We start from the raw sequence: 26,555 nt of genomic DNA, 5'->3' as shown, positions 1-26,555 counted from the left end.
AACCCCATAACCAGAAAACACTCCTGGGGAGGAGAGACAGAAGGATTTGGGTCACAAAAGGGGACTTGTTCCTCATAAAAAAAAAAAGTAGAAAAGGAGGAATTTGAGTAAGAAAGACACTTGTCAGGTATGATAGTGGATAACTCCCTAGCATACAGTATAGAGGAAAATGCGCTGAATGTCCACGGAGTGGCAGCAGGCATGCTCGGTGCGGGGCTTGCTGGGTGGAGCCTGCACCGGAATTACTTACGGTTTCTGTTTCATTATAACCGAATCTCAGGGAGTCTTAAAGAAGAAGGCCTCATCATGGCAATGCGATGCCTACTGAGCAGGCTGAACTGCAAGGAGTATAAGAACTGGATTAAAGCCGGTTACTGTCTGAGTCTCCTGAAAAGCTCCCTGCAGACTTTCATTGAATCCGAAATGAAGAGCTTTCACCAGAGGCTTTGCAGGGAGATCCCACAAGGGCTGCCCCGGACCAGGTGTCAATGCAAAGCCAGGGGGAAGCAGGTAGGAGCCGAGACACCTCGGATTTTAACCATTTGCTGTCACTGGCAAAAACAGCTTGAAGGGTGATACACAACACCCCTTCTTAAGGAACCTTTCACATTGCTAAAGAGGGACAATTTTTGAGACGGGGTGACCTATGTTACTAAGGGATGTAGAAGAAAAAAACTTTTATATATGCCATTTAATTTTTTTTTAAAAAGAACATTTCCCACTCTGTATTTAATATGTCATTGAGGAACGCAGGACAGTGGACACATCCATATCCATCAAACATGCTGAACTTCTGGAAGAGGGACAGTTGGCAGGTATATTGACATTCAGGCATAGCAACCCAGATCTCCTGTCCCTATTATCTGTATGTCCTTATGATCAGGTGCTCAGAATCTGTAGCATGATCTGCTATGTCAATATGAGTTTTTTTTTGTCTGCAATATTTATTATTATTATATATTATATAATTATGTATTAATATTTATTCATTATTTATTGTTATTATTAACAATATATTTTATTTATATAGCCCCAACGATTTACGCAGCACCTCTTGCAATGGACACATTTAACAAAACTAGAATTGACACACTAAGACATACATTAGGTAAAGAGGGAATTGCTCACAAGCTTACAATCTTTATGTGCTTGTTTAAAATGCAAAAAAAGAGAAATTTTAAAATTAAATACATCAAATAATTTCTTCTATGTTACTGATTTCATTTGTTGAGGAGAAGAGATAGGGGTTATCAACATAAATCAAATAATATGCTATCCTTTACACATACCTTAGATTTTTATAATAATACTACTACTACTACTACTAATAATAATAATAAGAAGAAATTAGAGGGTATAATGGCATAATTATTGGATTAAATTTTACACAAATTTTGCTGACATTATTTTATGTTAAAAATACTTTCTTAACATCACAGTGTCTTGTCATATTTGCCAAAAATATAAAATTGCAATAATATTTTGTATCATCTGATGGAAAAATAACATAGAATAGACTAATTGTATTATAGAGTCTGATTTAATATTTATGTGTACTTATTATTTTTATGTTTTCCTCCTTTTAGTTTAATCCTGCCTGTCCGGTATGTGTAGAGTGGAAAAAGATAATTCTAAAACATCATACCAACAAAAACGGTGAAATACACTGGGGCAACTGTAAGCCGTCATTGTGGCCAACAAACTACTGGGAAGTTGCCAAGGTAACAATGTACACTAACTACGTGGTTGGTTAACACAAGCCTCTTTGTTATTATTATTTTATTTGTAATTATTTCCTCTGGTTGCGTCAGTAATACAGATCTTTTGACATCAGGACAGGTTGGACATTAAACCTATAAAGACGCAGGCTTTTTTACTTTACATTATTCCCTCCTATTTAGTCTACTCACAGAAACCATATTTTTCACATAAGAAATCATTCTTATTTATAGATGCTATTATTTTGTTTCGAAAAAAAAACCGAAGTAAAAAGATACATTCATTTAGCCATGTTGTAGTAGTGCGTCCTGCTTCCTCCATGGGTTAAGGAGGAAAACTTATTTTTCTTGTTGAGCATAAAATGCGGGGCTCTATACAGTAATGTAGGTTAATGTTGGCAAAACTGGTTTTATCTATTTTTTTCCCCATAAATCTCCTTTATCTTCAGACCTGGGGGTTACCATTGTTGTCAGTCACGTGGCGACTTTCCCTGCCAAAAACACCTATGCTTTAGTTATACTTTCAACCCCTTTGTATCCCAACACACACACACTATTGACTCCACAACTTTGGCCAAATAATTACATGTGTAGATATGTTATCTGTGTTCTATACAGGTGAGATGTTGTTCCATATGTATTGAGTACAGTTCAGTTCAGTTATATTGTTGTGTTATTGTAGGTATATATGCCACGTGGACACGCAGACACGGCAGGACCACAACTGTGTGATGCAGCTGCACTCCTCAATCTGATAAATGCCTGTGATCGCTTTAGAGAATTCAACCAATCCAAAGTTAGAGAGGTAATTACATTCAAAGGTTGTTGCTTTGGAACATTGAGGGCTTTATTAGCGAATACTACTTTTCTTTTTTTTTTAAAGCCCTGAGGTCAGTGGCTACGTAGTGAAGAAAACAAGTGACTGTGCCAACATGCCATAAGGGTGCTGTGAACACCAGGCCCCCTTCTTCATTTTCTTCGGGGGTCGCCTTTTATTTTCATTAATGCACCTCCAACATTCCTACATCAACTTTTTGATTACTATTATTATTAAGCACTAGTCTACACCAACCAGACAAGCCAGAAGACTTGTTTTTCCCTCAGAAATCTTGCAGTGCTGCAACAACTGCAAGAGATTCTGGGTAGGCGTGTGCAAATAAGGTTAACAATGATCACCTTTTGCCTCTATATCCATTTTATACATGGACCCCTTGAGCAAATGTACGCTGTAATTAAACAAAGCCTGGGACAGAGGTGCAGAAGCCAGATCACCACTCGTGGCTTTTGACATTGCACTACAATGATATTGTGACAAGCCCTAAGTATTGACCTCTGCAGGTGCATCCCTTCCTAGCTCCTATAATTTTCTGTCTGTTTTTTGATTCTGCACAGATTTTGCCCAGCTCCAATTTAACCAGATACCAGTGGTAACCTACATTTCCAACTGTTACTCATTACTGTGTGAGTGAAACCAGTGGTACTTGGCACTAAAAAAAGTATTTTTGTTGTCCTATTTCAACCAAATCAGAGATGCAGGGTCAAAAATCTCTGGCGCCTTGTGAATACAGTGCCAACCACATTTCATATATAGTCCTGTTTTAGATCAGGAAATCAAGGCTGTGTGGCCAGCTAAATCAATAAATTAAAAAGATCCAAAAATCCTAGATACATAGGAGTTGGATTTAGTATTGAGGTCAAAGTTGGAAGCAGACAGTGACAGCATTTAAGCACAATCATTTGCCCGTCTGTTGAAAATCAGCCTTTTGGAAGACCTTAAGAAGTCCTACGTCCACAGGATAGCCTTATGCCTATACCAGTGTGCTTTTCAGGTCGTCCATGGAAGGATAATGTAAATCTCTTCTGATTACCAGGAATTAAAAATAAAACATGCATATTACATGATGTCGTTATCACAATTATAAGATATATCTGCTTGTTGCTTGTAGAAAGCCAATTACCAAACATACCGTGAGTCATTTAATTGACCCGTCGTGTAAAAAACTTTTTTGTGCCGCAATGGATAGGATGGATGAATTTTGTATAGAGATTACTTTAATGCTTTTAATCACAGACCTTGTTAAATAACAACTCATAGATTTGCACTCTGTTTCCTCAGGTTATACCTGTGTGCCCTTTTGTACACTTTAGAAGCCGAAATTTTATTTTTCCAGAAATAACTGACATCAACCCATAAAGCCCACAGTTTTATTTTTCTGCACATTGTTTGCTTGGTCAAGTAATGAACACTCTGCCACTTCTTAACGTCTTAGGTTATAAAGTGTCGCAATGAATTAATGCACTCATCAGACATGAATGTTTCTTCAAACTGGCTGAAAGACTTTGGGCAAAGACTACAGAATTTGATATTTGAGTTCAGACATGTACCTGGGATCCATGATGAGGGTAAAAGAATCCAAGAGGTAAGATATTTTATATATACGGGGTCACGATGCACCGGTGTTGCAGACATGCCTCGATATAGATATGCCCCTCTGCCCCTGATATACCACTCTGCTCCCAGATATGCCACTCTGCTTTATAACCCCTGAAATGCTTTATGCCCCCTAGAAGTGCCACTCCCCCCCCAACTTACCAATGCACCTCCAGACTCCCAGGTGTCTAGAGGGGTCAGCCGGTAGACGTCTGCCCGATGCGTGCAGATAACCTCCGCTGCCAGCACTTCCGCCGGGGCTTCTATAATCAAGGTCGTCTTATAACCAGACCTCAAATACAGGTCTGACTATGAGACTAAGATCCAGATCACCGCAGCCCTCCTGTCTGGTAACCTCAGCTGCTGCCGGAACTTCCACCGGCTATTCTATCACCGAGCGGCGGCAAAAGTGCTGGCACTTCTGCAGGGCTTCTATAATGGAGCATCAGCGTCGCATGACCTTCCGGTGCTCAGTCATAGAAGCCCCGGCAGCCTCCACCCGCTGCCCCCACTAGACACCAGGGTGTCAGAAGCACTGGTAAGTCGGGGGGGGAGTGTTATATGGGGGGCATAAGGCTTTTCTGGAGGCAGAGTGCCCCATGATAAGCCTTTTAACCCCCTATATGGCAGAAGCAAAACATAGTTTTGCATATTAGATTCACATCTGTGTAGCAGACTTGGTTTTAATAAAATATGTATTTACATTTTCTTGCAGAGCTTTTGATAGGTAGTACTTTTTCTAAAATTATATCTGTATAATTAAAACCAGTACAGTGTTCTATAGTAAACAGTTTGATTTTGTTAGATGAAATGTTAGTTGTTTTTTGGTCTCCCGAAATGCCTTATACCCCCTATATGCCACTCTGTCCTATGATATGCCTTTTAACCCCCTATATGCCAGAAGCAAAACATAGTTTTGCATATTAGATTCACATCTGTGTAGCAGACTTGGTTTTAATAAAATATGTATTTACATTTTCTTGCAGAGCTTTTGATAGGTAGTACTTTTTCTAAAATTATATCTGTATAATTAAAACCAGTACAGTGTTCTATAGTAAACAGTTTGATTTTGTTAGATGAAATGTTAGTTGTTTTTTGGTCTCCAAAAGCGGTGTCCCTGCAACCACAACAAAGCTTTTTAACTGATGATGTACCAGGTACCCCATACGTCCTCTAGGGCCATCTTTTCATGACATACTGTGTACATGATTGGCCTGGAAGGGGTTAAACAAATGCTTAAAATTGGCCTCCTAAGTTATTATTTTTAAAGTAACCTTTATTTTTTATTCTGCTACAAATATAACTTAGGTGTTGAAATCAGACTGGCTTGTTGAAGATTTTGGTTACGAAGTTGACGGACTAGTTATGGAAAGCACGCAAACCCATGAAGAAATACCAATGTTAATAATGTATGAAACCGAACAGCAACTGATACAACAGCTGCTCAAAGAAATATATTTACAGATTGAAGAACAGGTTGAAGAGCAAGAGTCATTGTCTGAAAAGGTACATAGCAAAATCTTATTTTCTAGCCTAAGAGAGGAATTATTGTGAGTGTGTATTCACATATTTCACAATACTTTTCCATTTAGGACTTTGACTCTGTCCAGAAGGTGAAAGCTTTTCTATCTGAACATGTAGATCTCCAGTCTAATTTACAAGCAACCTTGGAGAAGCTGGACATTTTGCAAAGAACACATGTTAGTTTGGAAGGAGAAGGTGAGTGTTTATGTGTGTGCGTTTATGTGTTGGATTTATGTAGGCATATCAAGATTTTTTTTATTTCTATAGCGCTTAGAATATACTCAGCACTTTACAGTTTACAGCATATTTAAGGGCAGGTACAATAACTGCAATTACCGTATTGGCTCGGATATAGGCCGCCCCCGTATATAGGCCGCACCCTAAAAGTTTGGTGCTTTTTTAAAGAAAAAGTTTTTTTTCTTTAAAAAAGCACCAAAAAAAACATGCTGCCACTCTGTCCCCCCCCCGAGATATGCTGCCACTGTCCTCCCTCCCCGAGATACGCTGCCACTGTCCTCCCTCCCCGAGATACGCTGCCGCTGTCCTCCCTCCCCGAGATACGCTGCCGCTGTCCTCCCTCCCCGCGATACGCTGCCGCTGTCCTCCCTCCCCGCGATACGCTGCCGCTGTCCTCCCTCCCCGCGATACGCTGCCGCTGTCCTCCCTCCCCGCGATACGCTGCCGCTGTCCTCCCTCCCCGCGATACGCTGCCGCTGTCCTTATCTGCCCCCCCCCTCCTCGACTTACCGGAGCAGACTCCCGGGTGTCTTGCGGGGCCGGCGAGGGACATCTACGCAATACGCGTATGCAACTTCCGGTACCGGTACCGGAAGTTGCATACGCGTATTGCGTAGATGTCTCCCGCCGGTCCAGCAAGACACCCGGGAGTCTGCTCCGGTAAGTCGGGGGTGGGCAGAGGTAAAACGCTTAGATAACCTCCCGTGCCGGCACCCCCCCCCCCCGTGGGAAGTGCTGGCAGGGGAGGCTGTCTGAGCGTATCGGGGAGAAGGATGCAGGTCCCCTGCTGCGGGGGATCTGTATCTTAACCCCGCTGCCAGCAAGACACCCGGGAGTCTGCTCCGGTAAGTCGGGGGTGGGCAGAGGTAAAACGCTTAGATAACCTCCCGTGCCGGCACCCCCCCCCCCGTGGGAAGTGCTGGCAGGGGAGGCTGTCTGAGCGTATCGGGGAGAAGGATGCAGGTCCCCTGCACCGCTGCGGGGGATCTGTATCTTAACCCCGCTGCCTGCCCGGCGCCCGGGACTGCATGTCCCGGGCGTCGGGCGCTAGACCCCGAATATAGGCCGCACCCCCACTTTAAAAACTTTAAGTGGGGGAAAAAAGTGCGGCCTATATTCGAGCCAATACGGTATATAAACAGCATATTAGTCATAAAAAAACATTATGAGCAGGGTACAATAAAGGATAGATATACAGTAGATCCTCTTTATTCATGAACTAAGTATTTGTGAATTTGTTTATTCACAAGAATGTGTAACTTCAAAATCTCTATTCGCAAAGCGATCACGGTTATTTGCAGACATATACATTACTGCATGCACCTCACCAGCTGACACTGCCGTTAGTCTGAGCACATGAATATGACGTAATTTCCCGGTGCTCAGACATAACCAGCGTGTGAACATTTGCAAGGGATCATGAGAGCTGGTGACTGAGAGGGAGAGCTTGTGACTTCCCCTTCCAGAACAAATAAAAGTGGAGGCACAAAAAAAATGTTGTGTATACATGTGTGTGTATCATACTGTGTGTGTGTGTGTATCATACTGTGTGAGTACCTTATATTATTGTCTGTGTTAGTATATTTGTCAGTGGTACAAAAAGACATAAAAAGAATACCCAGCTACCAAAAGACTATCTAAGGCATAAATATTTGGAATTCCGTCACACTAAATGGCCATATATATATCGCAAAGCCTGCCACTATGTCCAAGTACCCCAAGTTTGGCATGACCTATATCATTGTTCATGGCTATATTGCTTACCAAGGAGTGGAATCGGAATTTATTTATCATTATTATTCTAACAGCAACTCGGGAATCTGAGTGTGTGCCATTTATGATTAGGTTGTGAGCTCCCCTTTTTGTATATACACTCACTGGCCACCTTATTAGGTACACCTTGCTAATAACGGGTTGGATCCCCTTTTTGCCTTCAGAACTGCCTTCATTCTTAGTGGCATACTTTCTACAAGGTGATGGATACATTCCGGAGAGATTTTGGTCCATGTGGACATGATGGCATCACGCAGTTGCTGCATATTTGTCGGCTGCACTTCCCAAAGGTGCTCTATTGGATTAAGGTCTGGTGACTGTGGAAGCCATTGGAGTACAGAGAACTCGTTGTCATGTTTTAGAAACCAGTTTGAGATGATGTGAGCTTTGTGACATGGTGCATTATCCTGCTGGAAGTAGCCATCAGAAGATGGGTACACTGTGGTCATAAAGGGAAGGACATGGTCAGCAACAATACTCAGGTAGGCCATTGTGTTTAAATGATGCTCAATTGGTACTAAGGGGCCCAAAGTGTTCCAAGAAAATGTTCCCCACACCATAACACCACCAGCATGTTATTTCATGTTGTTTACACCAAAGTCTGACCCTGCCATCTGAATGTCTCACCTGGAATCGAGACTCATTAGACCAGGTAACGTTCTTCCAGTCTTCCATTATCCGATTTTTGTAGTCTCCATTCTTGGCTGACAGGATTGGCACCCAGTGTGGTCTTCTGCTGCTGTAGCCCATCTGCTTCAAGGTTCGATGTGTTGTGCGTTCGGAGATGGTATTCTGCATACCATGGTTGTAACGAGCGGTTATTTGAGTTACTGTTGCCTTTCTATCATCTCGAGCCAGTAAGCCCATTCTCCTCTGACCTCTGACATCAACAAGGGATTTTAGTCCACACAACCCCCGCTCGCTGGATATTTTCACTTTTTCTGACTATTCTCTGTAAACCCTAGAGATGGTTGTGCATGAAAATTCCAGCAGATCAGCAGTTTCTGAAATTCTCAGACCAGCCCATCTGGCACCAACAACCATTGGTCACTTAAATCTCCTTTGTTCCCCATTCTGATGACTTCTTGACCACGTCTACATGCCTAAGTGCGTTGAGTTGCTGCCATGTGATTGGCTGATTAGCTATTTCTATTAACATGCAATTGAAAAGGGATACCTAATAAAGTGGCCAGTGAGTATGTTAGTGTGTAACTGTGTGTATGTAAGCATGTGAGTATTTGTAAGAAATATATAATAAGTATATGTGTGTGTGTGTATATGTATCTATGTAATATAACGTGTCTTTAAACAGAAAAACACAACGTTATTTAATGATCAGTTGACAAAAATGTCGAGATCAGGGCTCCATTGCCTTGTATTGCTGATCGCAGTACCTGAATAGTGGCAGTTGCCTGCAGCAATAACTTTCGAGCACACAAGTTTGAGTCATTTACCCAAGTGAATTAGTTAGAATTCAGACTGGGAACAAATGACAAATCTTTGATAGTAATAAAAGTTTTTTTTTTAGAGGAAACGATTAAAAAAGCTATAGATATTATTAGTTTTTATTGTTATTTGTTTATTGACTTTAATGTATATCTCGGATGACATGTCCGGTCTTACGTCAGAGTCTGACTATGAGACAGTATCCACATTTGCTCCCACCAATAACTGGTTATAGAAATAAATCTAAAAATGTTCCTTTTTTTAGAGACAAATTGTGAGGTATAAAATCTATACGCAGAATCAGGGGATCTACACAGAAGTCAATAAACAACAATAAAGCTGTTCATACGTAAGGATCAGAAAAAAGAAATGCTCTCGGAATTTTGCCACATGGAGATCATGTGTTTCTTTAGCAAGAGCAGCTTCTATAGGGAATGTCAGCCAGAATTACAGTGCACGTGGTCCAAGAGGTTTATTTATTTTGTGGTATAGTTATGTAGTCGGTATGGTACCTACTTAAGTGTGCTTTGCAGGTACTTTTTAGGTGAAGTAGCGTGCTGGAAATAATACATGCAGTTTTCCATCGGCGTACTTACCTCCTGGTCCACTCTGTGCATAGACTACTGCATCACGAAGAAACATAATCACTCCAGCATCGCCCCTTCCAGCTAGACTTCAGACCAAACGGGAAGGTGCTGTCCTCCGCTGGTTTCAGACACCATGTTTACAGAACGGAGACTACAGAGATATTGGGACATACTTGTAGAAGACAGAAGGGTTTAACCCCTTCCAGACTGGCATTTGCGTACTGCGTCTTCCCTTGAAGACCGCAGTTTTTTAAAAATATTTTAATTCGCTTCAAAGCGATCACGTGCACGGAATTGAGGGGGAGTGGCTGCTACGGATCGCTGGGGACACCCAGCGGTCAGTAGCAGCCACCCCTCGCGATTCCAGCGTTCATAGCGCCGCTGGATCGCACATCATCGATGGCGTACCTGGTACGTCCCGGTCTGGCGGTGACGTATGACCAGGAAGTACCAAGTACGTTCCGGTCTTGAAGGGGTTAAGGGTTGTAGAGAAGGTTACAAAGTGGTACTTTTGTGAGGATTAAAGTTTCAGAATCTGTGGCACTTTGAAAATTGAGGTCCACAAGCAACATCTAAATCAACCTAAATAACCAGGAGCAGATATGCCAAGAAGAATGGGCCAAATCACTCTGACACCGCATGCAAAAGTAGTAGTATACAGACTACATATTTTAGATTTGTATTTAAATGTAAACATTACAAAAATAAAATAAATGTTACCTTACAATGATTGAATTTGACTTTGTGTTTAAAATAAAATATTATACAGAATAAAATGTAATTGCAACATTTGTAATTTAATAAAATGAGAGAAATGGTAAAGTGAGGTTATCCAGTCAGGAAGGATAAAAGTTGTTATTCAGCTTAAGGTCTTGTTGATTTTAGTAAGGTCTTTATTGATTTAGTAATATCAAAAATAAATACTATTAGATGAATAGTGCATTCTTTGGGTACCTAAATCAAGGTTTAGTGAATAGATGCATAGCATTTGGTACCTTTAATACTGATTTGCAACCAAAGGGAGTATGACTGTATAGCAAAGTGGGCCCATTCCTAAGAATAAAAGTGTTATCCCTAGCTGCCTATTTGGACTCTTCGCTCCTAAACCAGGGAATCTGGGAAATAGGGTTGAGCATGTGAGCAAACAAGGTGGGAAGGGCATGCCGACACAAAAGGATAGAAAGAGATTGAACAAGCTGTGAGGATACGAATGGGAAGAGGGAGATGACAAATGGCAAGAATGAGAATGAAGAGAGGTAGGTTTACAATGGTAAAAATTAGCATAGAGGAGAAGCTGCGCAGCAAAAGGTAACTGAAATAGACAACTGGGTAAGAGTGGGGAGGAAAGGGGAACTAAAAGTTGAAATAGATAAAACAAGAGGTTGGAATAAAGCGGTCACAGGCTGAATGAGGATTGAGGCAGGCGACAAGTTACATAGGACTCATAATGGAAATCTTGCCTACATCCTAAGCATTCAGCCTTTACCACTGGATAAGGTAGACCACAATTTCTTTTAGGTAAGATGGAAACTTCATTATCCATTTTTCATACTTATATTTTTCTTTTACTTAGGTTGTCCATAACTAAGGAAAATTTGTGCAGAAGAAAGAAGACATTATACTGCATAACCTTTTAAATAAAAGTTTAATGCCAAAACTGGGAAGCATTACATGTGGACAAGGTTTTTATACGATGGGACTTGGAACTCATTGATGGTTACTTTAAATCTCTTAAAAAATATAAAGTGGATATTGCATATTTTTACAGCTAATCAGATTAACTTTTTGTACATAAAACATTTACTTATTTCCTATGTCTAAATTATCCTATTAGCCCAACAGAGCATTTTTTTTTCTGAGCAAATATTGTATAATTATAATGCATTTTCAGTTGCCCTTTTCTGTGCCTTTTGCAATATGTTGTATTAAAAAACACTATGTCTTTGTTAAGTCTGTTACATAGTTCTTATTACTCCATGGATCCCGAGAAAAAAAAAATCCATGTTTCAATTTACCTTACTTTTCATGAAACTTAAAATGAAAACTCACTGGTCCATTTCATAAGCCTTAAAGTAATATGCAGTTAAAGACACTGTACCACTTACTCTGCTGAATTTGAACACTTTTATAAGTAAATATCTCATTAGAAATAATTATTAACCAGGTTAAAGATTTGCCTCATCCAAAAGCTCTTCTCACACCAGGAGCTCACCGACATTGGCCCTGTATAATGTATAGCGAAGTCAAGGAGCTGAAACGCAACTCTCCTGTAAAGTATCCCTTTATTAAATAAACCCCAGCAGTAATTCAAAAGGCCAATACACATGCCCATATACTTTTGGAGCGTATCTCTAAGCAGAATTTCAATCTACATGTGCACGTCACTAACATCAATGAGAATCAGCAGGAAATAACCACAACAAATAAGTCACAGCTTTGGTAGGCAAATCATTTACTAGAATATGGTACAGCTTTGCATATCTGTCTCCTTGACATGGTGATTGTAGGCTCTTTAAAGGGTAAAACATACAAGAGGAGTGTATACACATTACATTGGTACCAATGGATTAACAATACTAATCTACTGGGCAAATTAATATTGGTTAAGTTTAGCAATATATAAATACACCATAAATTTTCCATTCCATTTTAATAGTTACAAACTAAAACATTTACAGCCATGTATAACGAACAACACGGTCTGGTAGAGTCTGCAAAGAATAGCACAGAATACCATCAGAACTGGAAAATTAATTGAAATTCTGTCATGTTCACATCCGGCACGCACAATAAATATATACTTCAATTCTGACATCCTAGTGAAGATTTTCAAAAATTTATTTTATGTCCTGAAAAAAGAGGCATCAATACACAATACATGGTCTTGTTGTGCGACATCTATGCATTTAACTAAAGCTGGATTGCCATTACGACATTCAAGAAGGAATAATGATGCTGATGGATAGGCTTTACAGAAAAATAAAGGTAACTTAATCAAAACTTTTTTTTTTAAATAGTTTTACCTTACCCTTTTTTTTTTTTTTTTTTTAATTACAAGTCTTACAAGGGGTTTTTTTTTTGGAAACAGTGCAATTTACCACACAAAGCATAGTACAAAGGAAAAAAAGTTTGTGATGATCTGCTCCCTATTTCTGAATAAATATTGTATAATGCATTTTCAGTTGCTCCAGTGTCGAGAGAAATGGTAACTAGTAACACCCTACTAAAAGGTAATCCCCTATACAGGTCTATAAAGCCTATTCACCAGCTTGAAATGAGGCTTTTGGAACTACATGTAAATATCCATAACCACTGGGTGATTACTGATTTCTGGCATGAGCAGAGCATTCAGGTAGAACAGTTAACTAGCACAATTCAAAGAAAAATGGCAAGTGTACAGTCAAGGACACCTCATTTAAAACAAAGAATTCATTTGGAAATTCAATTATTTCATTAAATATACATGGAAACGTGAAAGTTAGTCCATTCGGATCTTCTGGTTGGTCATCCTGTAAATGATGCTATCGTAGCCAGGATCCATATTCCAAAGGTTGTAGGAGATAGCGATGACAGCTAAGGCAAGTCCAATCATCATCCACAGGATAATGTTGAAAACAACTGCGTAGTTAAAGTTGTATTCGTAGGCGAGGTTATAGGGACTGCCAGGGTTGCTCTAGAGTATGAAACAGAAGTTTGTTAAAGGGATGCAGGAAATCAGCCATTGCTTTTATTATAATGCAACTCAAAATGTAACAAACAATATATTCTCTACCCTGCGAGGAGCTTTACAATTTGGGTGTAAGGTTATACTTGTTCTAGCCTCCTGGGAGTGCTCACATACAGCATTTGCATCCTGGAGATATTGGATAATACCTAACCAGACCATCAACTACAGCCTTGCGGTTTCTTTCCTCTGCCCTCACTCCATTTCTATTACCCCTTCTATGTACATATCACTACTGTTACACTGGCTTAACTGAAGAACCATCTTCTAGATGGGGCGCAGTGTTGGACAGTGCATCCCCCTTATACTTTTGCACAACTCAGATCTTTTTCATACAAGAGACAGAGACAACTAATTTCAATTTTATTCTCTTTGTATTTTTATTTTGGAATATTCTATGTACCAAAGAGGGGGGTGCCTTTGTTTAAAATAAATTGAACAAATATATGCTTTATGCTACTTACAATTGCTTCAGATGCCAAAATAGAGCGGCTTTTCCTGACAAGGGGTGTCTCAAATGATTCGACAGTCACAATGTCAACAATCGCATTACCGCCATAAATACTGTACATGTCATCTGCAAACTGCAAAACACAGTGTTAGCATGCAAGTCCAGGCACAATGATCATACTGGTGACGTTCATTAAGAAATTATACACAACGCGTGGTCTACAGGGGTCCTTGATTTAAAAATCCCCAGTGCCTAGAGAACTAAAGTTTTAATGTTTAAACACAGATTATTCAATATTTCAGTTGATGATGTTTTGGGAAATCAATGGTATCTGTATACTCAACTATTGACAGTTTATTAAAGTAAGGCAAGGGCACTGAACCAATATAATGTTGGGTAGGGTTCTCAATATTAGAAATATACACACGTTATAAAAACATTTACATCAATCATATACAATGTTATATGTTACAGAAGTTAGTCATATTATATATGAAACTGATCATCTTAGATGTGTGTTTATGTACATATCTATGATGTTCCACAAATTGGAAGAATAAATGCATTCCTTTTAAGGTACCTTCTGCAGGACGTCAGAAAGGATCTGAGCTGCATCTTTAAACTTCACGGAATCTTCTCCATAACGTTTTTTGATCTCCTCCAGGCCAGTCAGTTCCAGAGAATAAATATCAGGGGCATTATCCTTGGCTAGATGCTTGTGCCGAGACAGCTATACAAATAGGGACAGTAGGATTATTTTTATCAGATCATTGACGCATCTAGATGTTTCTTTCCAGGCTACTGGACATTTTCAGGGCTTGGTACATGCATGCATAATATAAAGTAAAATCACACTCTTAGAATATATTGTTTTACATATAAAGTATGGCATCTGGTTAGTATAAATGTTGGCGATGTGGTTTTCAGCACGGCTCTTGGGCATCAATACCTTATAGAGCAATTAAAAATAAAGAAATGCGCCAATATATTTATACTGAATTCAGCTGCACATCACTACAGTAACCAATGTTACTGAGGAATGTCAGCTAAACAGCTTTAATAAATCTACCAATCTTGTACTATAGCATACCTGCCAACAGTCCCAAGTTTCCTGGGACAGTCCCCCCTTTTTTTGGTATCCTGTCCCATCAACTCCTAAAAATGAGCTCCAAACTAGAGGACTGTACTGGGAGGCGGGTCCCGCCAAAAAACTTGCGGGCGCGGGCGGTCTTGCTGGGGCTGCGGGTGGGAGCGGGCGGTCAGGCACTGTACCTGCGGGTCCCGGTAATCCCGCGCAGTCCCGCAAGGCTGCCTTCTTGCTGCTCCCTTACAGTGTCTCCTAGCTTGCTCCGCCCAGGAACAAAACGGAGTCACGTGATGTGACGTCACTTCCTGTGACTCCGCCTTGTTCCTGGGCGGAGCAAGAGAAGAGACACCGTGAGGGAACAACTCGAGGGCAGCCGCGCGGGACTGCGCGGGAAATCAGGTAAGGAGGCGGGCATGATTGGCCACAAATGTGGCGGGAGCGGGCGGGATTGGCCACAAAAGTGGCGGGAGCGGAACACCCACATTGCGGGAGCGGGATTAAAAACTGCGGGAGCCTAGAAAGCTTTATTCTGCAGGGTCAAGTAGAGTTGACCCCGCCCCCTTTATCCCAGGATCCAAGAGGGAAATTTTGGTGAGCATGCTATAGGTTTGATACATCACATCACTAAAACTTTGCTAGTTCAAGCATCTATAATGTTTTGGCTATACTGGATCTAAGATGAGCCAAGGATTGATTAGGTTTGAATCTTTACAGCAGGGGGAAAAAACAAAAAAAAAGGCCAGACCTAACAAGCAAAATGGATCTACTGTCAAAATTCATTATTTTTGTGTTCTATCTTGTAAAGGGCCAATATGCAGTTGCGATGTAGGAGTTTTGCGATGTAGAAATTTATGTACGAGGTCATTAATGCAAAAGACAACAAACATAAGGAGACCAAACAGACAAACTTTATACTTTTGAAAGGTAAGCAAATAATTTTTATAGCTTAAACCTACATACTTTACATTTAATTATAGTGCTAGCTGCTTTTGTAGTGTGAAATTAATTAGACTATAAAGGGAGGTGCAGATTAAAACACATTTAGAAGTAAAAAAGATAAATCCCAAAAACATATACTTATATTTAACTTACCAAAGCAGGGATATCTTGTAGTACTTGCAGTTCAGAAAGAAACAACCTATCAGTCTACAGAAAAAAAGGAAGAATGTGCATTGGTACAAATATGATGACTGCTTATATAATGGATTATACTGAATTGTGCCATGCATATGATCTCCTCCCTTCTTCATAAGGAGAGTTTTATCAATAATCCATTGTGCATACTTAGGTTGTGTCTGCTCACAACTATTTTAATGGGGAAACATAACTAAAACACAGTAAAACTAAACATTTAAATGTTGATTCTATGTAGAGGTACCTCAAATGTGAAAGAATCTAGGTATTTATTAACCTCTGTTCAGAAAAAAATATATATGAGAAAGAGAGAGAGAGGGGAAAGGAGAGACTTACCTCATCATTTTTGTACAAAGAACTGAGTGGTAGGGATGAGAGAATGGAGTTGTCCTGTTCCAAGCGGCTCCTTAGCTGTCTTAAAGTCACTGAAAGATCCTCAAATACGGTATTGGCCTTACCAACCATGTATACTCTCTAGAGTAACATAAATACACAAGTTTTAGTACACTTTTATACTGAAATAATATAGTTTACTTACAATATTTGAAACTACATTTCTGCTGCTTTTCCCTGTAGTTCTAATATAGCAGGGGCGTCCAACGTGCGGCCCGCGGGCTAAATTTCTCAATGGGCCGGTAGACCACATTCAAAGCGGCGGCACGGCTGCAAAGTTCAAAGGCTGTGAGACCGCCTCCAAGAGGATGGTTGGGCATCACATTAACCAATACAAAAGGGGTGGGGGCATTACATAAATCAATACACAAGGGTGTGGGGGCATAAATGCACAAAAGGGGGCAATTCACAAGGTTTTTTTGGGTGTCGGTGTGGCAGAGCGTGTCCTGGTGTGTGTGTGTTTGGGTGTCGGTGTGGCAGAGCCTGTCCTGGTGTGTTTGGGGGTCGGTGTGGCAGAGCCTGTCCTGGCGTGTGTGTGTTTGGTTGTCTGTTTCCTGGCACCTTAGTTACTGCAGGAATAAATAGAACTATTTAATTTTTACTTAACCAGAGATAAAACGCCCTCCTGAATTTGTAGTCACTTCAGAGGACAAAACTTTCTTGGCCCAGAAATCAGTGGGAGGAAAAGTATTATTTGCGTTATTTACTCTGTTTCATCTGTGTATGATGACTTTTTTTTAGTGAATTTATGTACTCCCAATCCCATCACATAAGATTGTATCTTGTATTATCTGCCAAGATGTAATCTTTATCCAGGACACATGGATGCCGATGAGTTAAGATTCTGTCTATTTTATTTTTTCCCATAAAATGGCCACCAAAATCCTCAGCACCAGGCCCGTGATGCTCTTGATCCGGCCCTGATCAACTCAGTGTGTGTCAGCCAGCTTAAATCCAGCTTGTACCCACAGTGTGCTTCAGCCTCCTGCAGTTTTATTTGGCTAAACTTGTTTTAAATGGTTTGTGGACTGCCTTTATTTTACTGTTTAAGTAAATTAGTATTGATAGAATGACATATAAAAGTTGATCAAAAGCTTAAAGGTCATATTTTCTCTCCCACGCACACACACATTTCTGATGAAGTGGGCCACTACAGAAAAAAACTTGGACACCCCTGTAATATAGGATGACCTTCAACATAAATAGCTTACTTTAACGAAGCCAAGTAATGTTAACAAATCGCCAACCCTGAACCAAGGCAGGTATCCTATTAAGTCCAGGATGTTACAATATCTAGCAAAATTCTTACTTCCTCTATGGGAGCAAGTTGTAGGACAACAGGCATTTCTTCAGAGAACAGCAAATGGATGGAATTCACAACGCTGTCAACACTGTAAGGCACAGCCTGGAGGGGAAAAGGAGAAAAAATATCAGAGATAAAAAAAACCTATCCAATACAGAATTTCTACAATCAATGTATGGTTCTCAGCTGTAAGACCTAAACACTGAAGGATCACCAAGTTAAAATATGAAGGTAAAGCAGGAAATGTACCAAAGTGTCTGGAAAAGCAAACAGTGTGCTGGTTGTATAGCTAGAGATATTTACAGATGCCACCTAGATTATTGTGTACATTTCTGGAGACCTGATCTCTAGAAGCATATAGACATTCTAGAGAGTTTAGAAGAAGAGCTTCTAAGATGCATGGTTTGCAGGATAAAAAATTATCAGGAAAGACTAAGGGTTCTCACTTATGTATAACTTAGAAAAGCGAGATTGGGGATGTAATACAAACATTTAAATATGTTGCAGCAGGGAAAATGGACAGACTACATGTATTGGGTGGATCTTATTTGCCCATTGTTTCATAACAGGCCTTCCCAAATTTCTTAACAAGAACATCATCATGGTTCCAAAGTATTTTTTCTTGTCTGTACAGAGTTTTTATTGATTCTGTTGACCATGGCTTTTATTTTAAATATGAAAAGAAAAAGCTACTAACCTCTCGTTTAGGTGGCTACTGTTTAAGTCTACCAGACTTCCATATTTTTACCATTCTTATAGTAAAGATTTGATAAAATATATATATATTTTTAACATGTATGCATTATGGGTAAAATGTCTTTGTTGGGAACTGTCTTTCGCATCAAGCTGTGAAAACATAATCCAGTTTATGCTGGATTAATAATTAGACATCCGTCATCAGAATAAAGGTCAAAATACTCACATTTTCTACAGGATAAGACATTCCACTTCCGGTTAGTGGCAATTTATCCACACCAGTTACTGTCACCAGGACTGTGGCACGTGGACGCTGAAAAAGGTTGCCAACTCCTAAACCAGGCCAAGAGAGATCCTATTGAAAAAACATAGGAAATATGTATTATTTACTAAACAATTAACAATCCTATCCACAAAATAATGCAAAAGACAATTTGGTGTAAGTAATGCACTAACTGTGCATAACTAACAAACAACTCTTGCACTTCCCTATAGCCTGGAAGGGCCAGTTAGCAGTTTTCTTGTGAAACCTGGTGAACTATATATAATTCATTTAAGAACTGGGCATGCTGGCAATAGAAGACTTACCTCCTCAACAGAAAACCCCATTGACAAAGCAATCACATCTGGAATGCGTTCTCCTGGAAGTGGCCAATCACCCTTTTGAAATATCTGGCTCTGCGGCGACTTAAGTACAGTAAAGTCAGCCGATGAAACTGAACAAAAAAACAAAATAAAAATTAGATAGTTATTGAAAAGCCACAACCCTATTATATATAATGAAAAGACACATACTACTGTAAAAACCATCCCAGATCCATTATCTCCCAATTTGTTAGTTCTAGTGCCTCTTCTTTTTAACAAGTAGAACAACGCTTGACAATAATAAAATAAAACAGCAGTTTTATCCCACATGTTATAACTGCTAGCCTTCTGTGAACACAGCACTCATTCATTAGAGTAAGACCGCAGGCTTTCATAACTGACATTGGAGAGAACGACTCACTGCTTGCGTATTACAATTCTGCCTTAATGCTTGAGAACCAAGAAAATAAATTGCTTTCTAGATCAATACAATGTTTATATGTACAGTAAGTAGTTAACATTTCAATTGCTGTGGCTAATATTTGGGGGTGGAAAACAATGGTGGTAGAGTTTTACCACTCTTGCTGATACACGCCAAGCAACCTGTTTAACAAGAAACCACTGTTTCTACAAAACAGCAGAGACAGCTGTTAACAGTAAACAGTGAGATTTACAGTCAACATGATTATTTGCACTACATTACTGATGTTTTTAATGACTGCATCAACTCCAAAAAGGACACTAGGCTGGTTGCCCATCACTAAAAAAACTAGCTAGCTATCAAGATATAGCTGTAAAGTTACGTAGCAAAAAATAATGCAATGTGATTTAATGTGCTTCATTACATAGGCTGTGTGAACAACACGAGCTATGTTGCCCTGGATTTTATAATTTTAAGGATGACATGTTGCGTCTCGTACTACTTTACATTGATCCCTATGGCTGTAGTTGTATTCATACAAGTTCTACTTATGTATTTTCCACAAAAAAAAAAAGAAAATGCCCCAAGTAGTGGCAAAAAGACCTTGTTATTGCCTTAACCAATATTTTTGATTGGTTTTCATTTTAGAACCAGAAATATAATTTGAAGTAGCACTTCAAAGGGATAATAAATAAGTAAGCAGACTACATTCTAACAGAGGGGACAAGACAAATCCAGATACTGTTGTGAGCAGGTGGCTCTTTCTGGATCTCCCTGGGACTAGTAGAAATAAACACAAGATACAACAGACCTAACCTAGATAGGAGGTGCCCTTGAAAAGCCAAAACTCATAGTGTACTGTAAACAATGCATTGTATGTGTACACACCGCCTAAACGTAAATAACATAGCACTGCTGGTGTGTGAGCAATAGGCTCTTAACATCTAATCTGGAAATTTCAGATGTAAAAATGAATTTAGAAAAAAACTGGAGTTATATTAAAGCTATATAACTAGAAAACAAAGTATTGGTATGTCTAAGATTGTAAGTTTGCTTTAAAAATAAATATTAAGTTACGTCTTAGATGTCCTAATCAAATACAAAATACAATATGATGAAAAAAATGGATCACAAGGAGTTCGATAAGCCTATCTACAAAAGAATACAGGAATATGCACCCATTATTATTATTAAAATAAAGAAGATACTATTGTAATCACAGCTCTGAGCACCAGATACAATAATACATAATTATGTATTATACATAACTTTTTATGAAAAGAAGAATACTTGGCGCTGCGGGTTGCCAGTGGCATTTGACAATGCCCAGCAGCTCTAGGAAATAGGAACGAAAACCTGCATGATTAAAACAGATCCACCCCCTTTTCAGATCAAGATGTATCAGTCCTAAACAGCAGAAATTAAACTTTACCGGAATCATGTATAACAACTACCTAGGTCATGTGATTCATGCAGAAGCAGTCACGTGACCACCGTCTCGCCCCAGCAGATAAACCATTCTAAATAACCATGTCACATTAAGCAGGGGAACTTTAACAGTGTTCACATCCCTTTAGGGATACAGTAATATCTTTCATGCTTGAGAAAAAGGATTGTGCAAACGTTACTTATACGTCTGTTAAACCTTCTACAACCAAATGAAAATAACTTAAGGAACGGTCTTTCGCATACAATTATTAACAGATAGATCTGCATTAATAAAATTACACTACTGTTCAAAGGTTTGGGGTCACTTAGCTCTTTCCATGGAAATTTGCAGCTGTGTAACATAATGTCAAGAGTTTTCTAATTATCTAATTAGCCTTTTAAATTTGGATTAGCGAACACAAAGTGCCACTGGAACACAGGAGTGGTAAAGGGCCTCTTTACATCTATGAAGATATTTCATTAAAAATCAGCTACAATAGTCATCTACAACGTTAACACTGTATTTCTCATCCATTTCCTGTTATTTTAATGGACAAAATGTCCATTCTGTCAAAAACAAGGACATTTCTGAGTGACCCCAAACTACTGCATAAGTTTACAGGGAAATCTGACACGGAAAGTGACGGCACTTGAGAAGTGGTCATCAGAAAAAGAATAGCATTGACATATTTGCCAATATTTATATATATTTAATATTTATTTTCTGACTTTAAAACAATGATATTACAAACTTATTGTAATGTAATGTTGAATAGCTTTTTATTTATTTTTTGTTTACTTGGTACTAGGGTTTTGAACTATAAAATGTTACATTTAAAAGAAGAAATTTTCATTATTTTATGAACATTTCATTTTAATTAACTACTTAAGACCATATTTTTTATGTATATTACACATTCTGTCCAATGACACCACAGCAATCCAAAATCTCTTGAGAAATAATCAGGATCTCACCAGACATGATGAAAATGAAGTATTCCTGACCTTGGGAAACAGACCTTCCCATCACAAAAATGACAAAAACATTGAAAAAAAATCTGTAGAACTGCATTTCTCAGATTATGGAGCAGGCACCTGAGGCAGTGCTTCAGATGAAGCCAAGGGGTTAATTGGACACAGTTAGCATTAGATATCCAGTGCATGGCACCCACACAATGTTCTGTATCTGAACCTCCTTGATCACCTTCAAGAAGACCTGTATGTGTGCCAGCATCAGGCCAAACTGTAATCACCAAGGCACATCTAGAGAACAAAAATGATCAGGCCTTTCATGTGTTTCCATACCAGGAATGATTTCATCACAAAGTAGTGACTTCCACATTTCTTTAAAACACCATGTATATACTGCCTAGTATTTACTGGCAGCACTGGTAGTATCAAAGAGAACATTCTGCCCTACTGCCCACAGAGTCGACTGCAACCTGTGATATACCATAATATATATATGTGTGTGTGTGTGTGTGTGTGTGTGTGTGTGTGTGTGTGTGTGTGTGTGTGTATGTGTGTGTGTGTGTGTGTGTGTGTATATATATATAGGGTCGGTGGCTCGCCAGTAACTCTGTATGATGGCTTTAGCTATTATCAAATATATATATATACTGTGATCGTTTCACCGCTGATGCAGGTATAAACCAGCATTTAAACATAAGCATTACCTGCTATGATCGCAGACAGGCCCAGCATGAAGGACAGCATCGCTCCGGTGGATGTGATCAGACAAATACCCGCACTGACTGTAAATATCTAGATGAATAAGACCTGCATCTCCAGACTGACCGATGGAGAAGAAGGAGAAGCAGAGGGGGTCTTCCTGGAGTGCGTGACAGACAGCAGCATCAGCCAATGACAACGCGCCCCGGCATATTACCCAAGACATTTTCAATCACGTGAACGTGTAGCAGTGCAAGGGGAGGTTCGCATGCCTGTCACATGATTACCCCCCCTAGAAAGGCGGGTCGGGGAGGTGTGATTGAGGAAATGGTCGGGAGAGGGAGGAAGCAAAATGGATGCGTTATGCGCTTTGTATTACCTCACGCCACCCAATATTTAAAATAGTGAAGGAGATTTACTTTTCTGTTATAGGGTGTTTGTCTAACTGTATGATGTATTTAACAGTTGTTAATGGTTCAGTGTTGAACCCAGTTGGCAAACTAATATGGGTTAGGTTGAATGGGTGTGTGATTACTGGGCTGTATTACTTATAATGCCCTCTTACGTTTTCACTATTAAATGAGTTTGAAAAATAAAATAGCTGTGCATGTAATCTGAGGGGTGCAAATTTCTAATAATTTTAAGGTAAATATGGGTTCCTCAGGAGGCCTCCCAGAGCTTGTTGCAGTTTGTAAACCTGCAATGACTGCATTGCCGGATACACTAAAATATTACTTGTGACTGCAGATGATGCTGGCTAATTGCTCGCCAGGCTATTCAAAGCAGCCAATGTACAGGGCATGGTGATTGTGCACATTGCAGTATTACTGGGTGCTGCTGTTTCACTTTCTTTCTTGTTACAATTTTTTTTCTGGACTTAGTTTGCAACCACACGATAAAAGTGATCTTGCCTAAACCTTTAGAATTGTGTTTGGGAATCTGTGTTTATTCGGTGAGGCCTTGCTTTGCTGGTTCCCGTTAATTTCTTACGTTACCCTTACGAAAAATTACTGCAGTTTTGTCTGAAGTAATACTGCAGTTTTTTGGACATGAAAAACTGCAATACTGCACTTTTACTGCAGTGTTACTGCATGTTTACTGCCGTTTTACTGCATTTGTACTTCACTGTAGTTATTTTTGTAAGGAAGTAAAAATGCTATAAAACTGCAGTACATTGAAGTACAACTGTAGGTTTGCAATATAATGAAGTAAACATGCAGTAATACTGCAGTAAAAGTGGAGTATTGCAGTTTTTTCATGTCCAAGAAACTGCAGTTTTCTACAAACAAACTGCAGTATTACTTAAGTAATTTTTCGTAAGGGTAAATGTGCGGCAGCCATGGGTAAGGTGTTGTACTTTCTTTCATGTGATACCGTGTGGTCTTGGTTTTTGGTTCGGTGTCCCAGTTTGGGCTTGTCTTATCCTGGTTCAGCTGCCTGCCCATTCCCTTAGCTATAGCATGTTTAATTATTGCCTAAGCGCACCTGTCATTGAAAAGATGTCCCTTTTGTAGAGGAAACATTTCAGCTACACCATTGTACTAGCCAATTATGCATGCAGTAATGTATTTACCTTTGGGTACAACAGGCATAAAGTCATCCTTTGAATCACACCTGGAGAAAGAATGAGGACCCTTCACCCCAAATGGAACTAAATTGCCACTGTGATTTTGGTCAAATTTGATATAGTAGAATCCAATATAGCCGAAAACCTGGCGTATCACCAAGCTGGACTTGATAGAAAACCTTAACACCAAGTGTTTAAAGGATCCAAAAACCCTTGAATTATTCAAAATTTGTTACACAATAATACACATGCACATCAGAAAGATAGCTGTTTTTTTATTGAATGGTTTTAAGTTTGGTTTTAAAATTCCTGTTACGAGATGTTGTGATGCATGGAACGGGCCATAGAAACCTGAAGTCAGCTTACGAATACCCAGATAAAGTCCTGCAGAAGGTAGACAAAGAGCGGGCTTTAGGCAGGATAGCGAGTCCTTTCGATAGTACTCCCATTCCAGATTTATGTATTTCGCGTCTAGGTGTGGTACCGAAGAAGGGGGCAGGAAAGTTCAGGCTAATTCAACACCTATCCTACCCAGAAGGTAGTTCAGTCACTGACTCCCTAGACAAGGAGGTATACAGGGTGCATTACCAGTCATTTGACAATGCCCTAGAGATCATCAGGGACATAGGACCAGGGGCCTTAACAGCCAAAGTTGACATCAAATCGGCGTTCAGGTTACTACCATTGTACCCAGACAGCTTTAAGTATACGGGTTGTTACTTTCAAGGGAAGTTTTATGTCAATAAATGTCTACCCATGGGTTGCGCCACATTGTGCACCTTTTTTGAGTCGTTTAGCATCTTCCTACATTGGATGCTACAGCAAAAGTAAGGCTTGTCATCTATAGCACATTACCATGATGATTTTCTGGTTATGGGCTCTCCAGGGGCCCATGACTGGTTTACTGGGTGAGTTAGGGGTTTCTGTAGCATCTAAGAAAACTGCATTCCCCTTCAACAGATTGTCTTTCCTGGGAGTCGAAATAGACATGGTGCAAAAAGAAGGCCGGCTACCAGCAGATAAAGTAGAGAAGGCCAGGTGGCTAGTTGCCCAAGCATTGACTAAAAACAAAATCTCACTCTGTGAGCTACAGTCCCTGCTAGGCGTGCTAAATTGTGCCTGTAAGGTAATTCCTATGGGAAGGATCTTTAATCGGAGACAGGAAAGTTAAATGGCAGGGATTGCAAAGAGCTTTTTTTATGAATAAGATTAACTAGTAACTAAAGCAAAACCTGGCAGTATTGGACCAGTTTCTGTCTAATTTTAATGGAGTAAGATTGTGGGTGGATAAAGAGGAGTCAAGTCCAGATTTACAATTGTTTACAAACATAACGGGTTCAGTAGGCTTTGGAGCATTCCTGGCAGGTGAGTGGTGCACTGAGAAATGGCCAACCAAATGGCACATCAGGTGCTTACAAAGAATTTGACATTCATTGAACTGTTCCCCATCGTAGTAGCTTTGGAAATTTGGTGGACCAGTCTGGCCAACAAGTCTGTAGTATTTTGGACAGATAATCTGAGTATTGTATACACAATAATAGCTGTCAACATCTATTCCAGTCACCAGGCTTATGAGGCACTTGGTATTATTATGCATGAAGCACAATATTTGTTTTACAGCTAAACATGATGCCTTGTCAAGGGATGATCTAACTAGATTCTTTAAAGCTGCCGCAAGGGATTTAACTTTCCTACAAAACTTTAGCAGTGGGCAACAGTCGATTAGACCGGCTCATGGAAAGGGTGCTATCTAAAAAATCCTGGCAGACCTACATACACGAATGGAACAGATGGGTAAACATTGCGCGAGGTGCAGCACAGTCAAATATTGCGAAGATTGCTGCAATATATTGACTATATGAATGGTTTTCAAGAGCCAGAGCGGAATCAGTCTTAGTTGCCATATCATTTTTTAGCAAGGTAAAGAGTATTGTAGACCTTACTAAAAAAATCATAGTTGAGGAAATTATGAAGGGTTCAGGGAGAGCACAAAAAGCAGCACCTGACAAGACAGCCGATTGACACAGAGTGCAAGGCACTGTTAGTTGTAGCATTACAAATAGGTGTGCCTAAACGAATATGAAAATGCTCTATTCACTACATCTTTCTCACTTGCTTTCCATGGAGCCTTTAGGATAGGTGAATTGGTAGCGCCATCCATAAAATATATACAAGTATCCGACTCCTCTGTGAGATGCTGCATACATAGGTCTAAAACCAACCAAGAAGGGCAAAGCAGATGGCTGGGAATACATGTGTCAGCAGGTTCAGGATGCCCAGTACAGACAATTAAGGCCTTTTTAAAAGTGCGGCCAAGAGGGGGAGACTTGCTTCTACTACATAGCAACAGCCTCCCCCTTACAATATTCCAATTCAAGG

The 26,555-nt window shown here is 39.7% G+C and overlaps 2 protein-coding genes across 3 annotated transcripts; one reads left to right on the top strand and one right to left on the bottom strand.

The window, feature by feature from the left end:
• Positions 1-247: 247 nt before the first annotated feature.
• Positions 248-11,461, top strand: C2HXorf38 (chromosome 2 CXorf38 homolog). Of its 2 annotated transcripts, XR_008346426.1 has the most exons (8): positions 248-510; positions 1,587-1,721; positions 2,401-2,523; positions 3,989-4,138; positions 5,458-5,655; positions 5,742-5,868; positions 9,663-9,906; positions 10,190-10,404. XR_008346426.1 is itself a non-coding variant. In XM_053457454.1 (7 exons), the coding sequence occupies exons 1-7, from the start codon at positions 307-309 to the stop codon at positions 11,298-11,300; spliced, it is 948 nt and encodes a 315-aa protein (XP_053313429.1). In that variant the 5' UTR covers positions 248-306; the 3' UTR covers positions 11,301-11,461. The 2 variants fall into 2 exon arrangements, 1 of the variants encoding a protein (XP_053313429.1); XM_053457454.1 differs by lacking the exons at positions 9,663-9,906; positions 10,190-10,404 and adding an exon at positions 11,290-11,461.
• A 690-nt stretch (positions 11,462-12,151) lies between these two features.
• Positions 12,152-22,789, bottom strand: ATP6AP2 (ATPase H+ transporting accessory protein 2). Its single transcript, XM_053457453.1, has 9 exons — positions 22,615-22,789; positions 19,093-19,220; positions 18,731-18,859; positions 17,815-17,910; positions 16,449-16,586; positions 16,071-16,124; positions 14,472-14,621; positions 13,905-14,024; positions 12,152-13,389 (listed from the first exon to the last, which is right to left on the bottom strand). The coding sequence occupies exons 1-9, from the start codon at positions 22,652-22,654 to the stop codon at positions 13,195-13,197; spliced, it is 1,050 nt and encodes a 349-aa protein (XP_053313428.1). The 5' UTR covers positions 22,655-22,789; the 3' UTR covers positions 12,152-13,194.
• Positions 22,790-26,555: the final 3,766 nt, after the last annotated feature.

The sequence above is a fragment of the Spea bombifrons genome, chromosome 2 (assembly GCF_027358695.1).
Source record: "Spea bombifrons isolate aSpeBom1 chromosome 2, aSpeBom1.2.pri, whole genome shotgun sequence".
Lineage (NCBI taxonomy): Eukaryota > Metazoa > Chordata > Amphibia > Anura > Pelobatidae > Spea > Spea bombifrons.
Note: the sequence above shows the minus strand (reverse complement) of the source record. Positions and strands in the feature narration are given on the sequence as shown.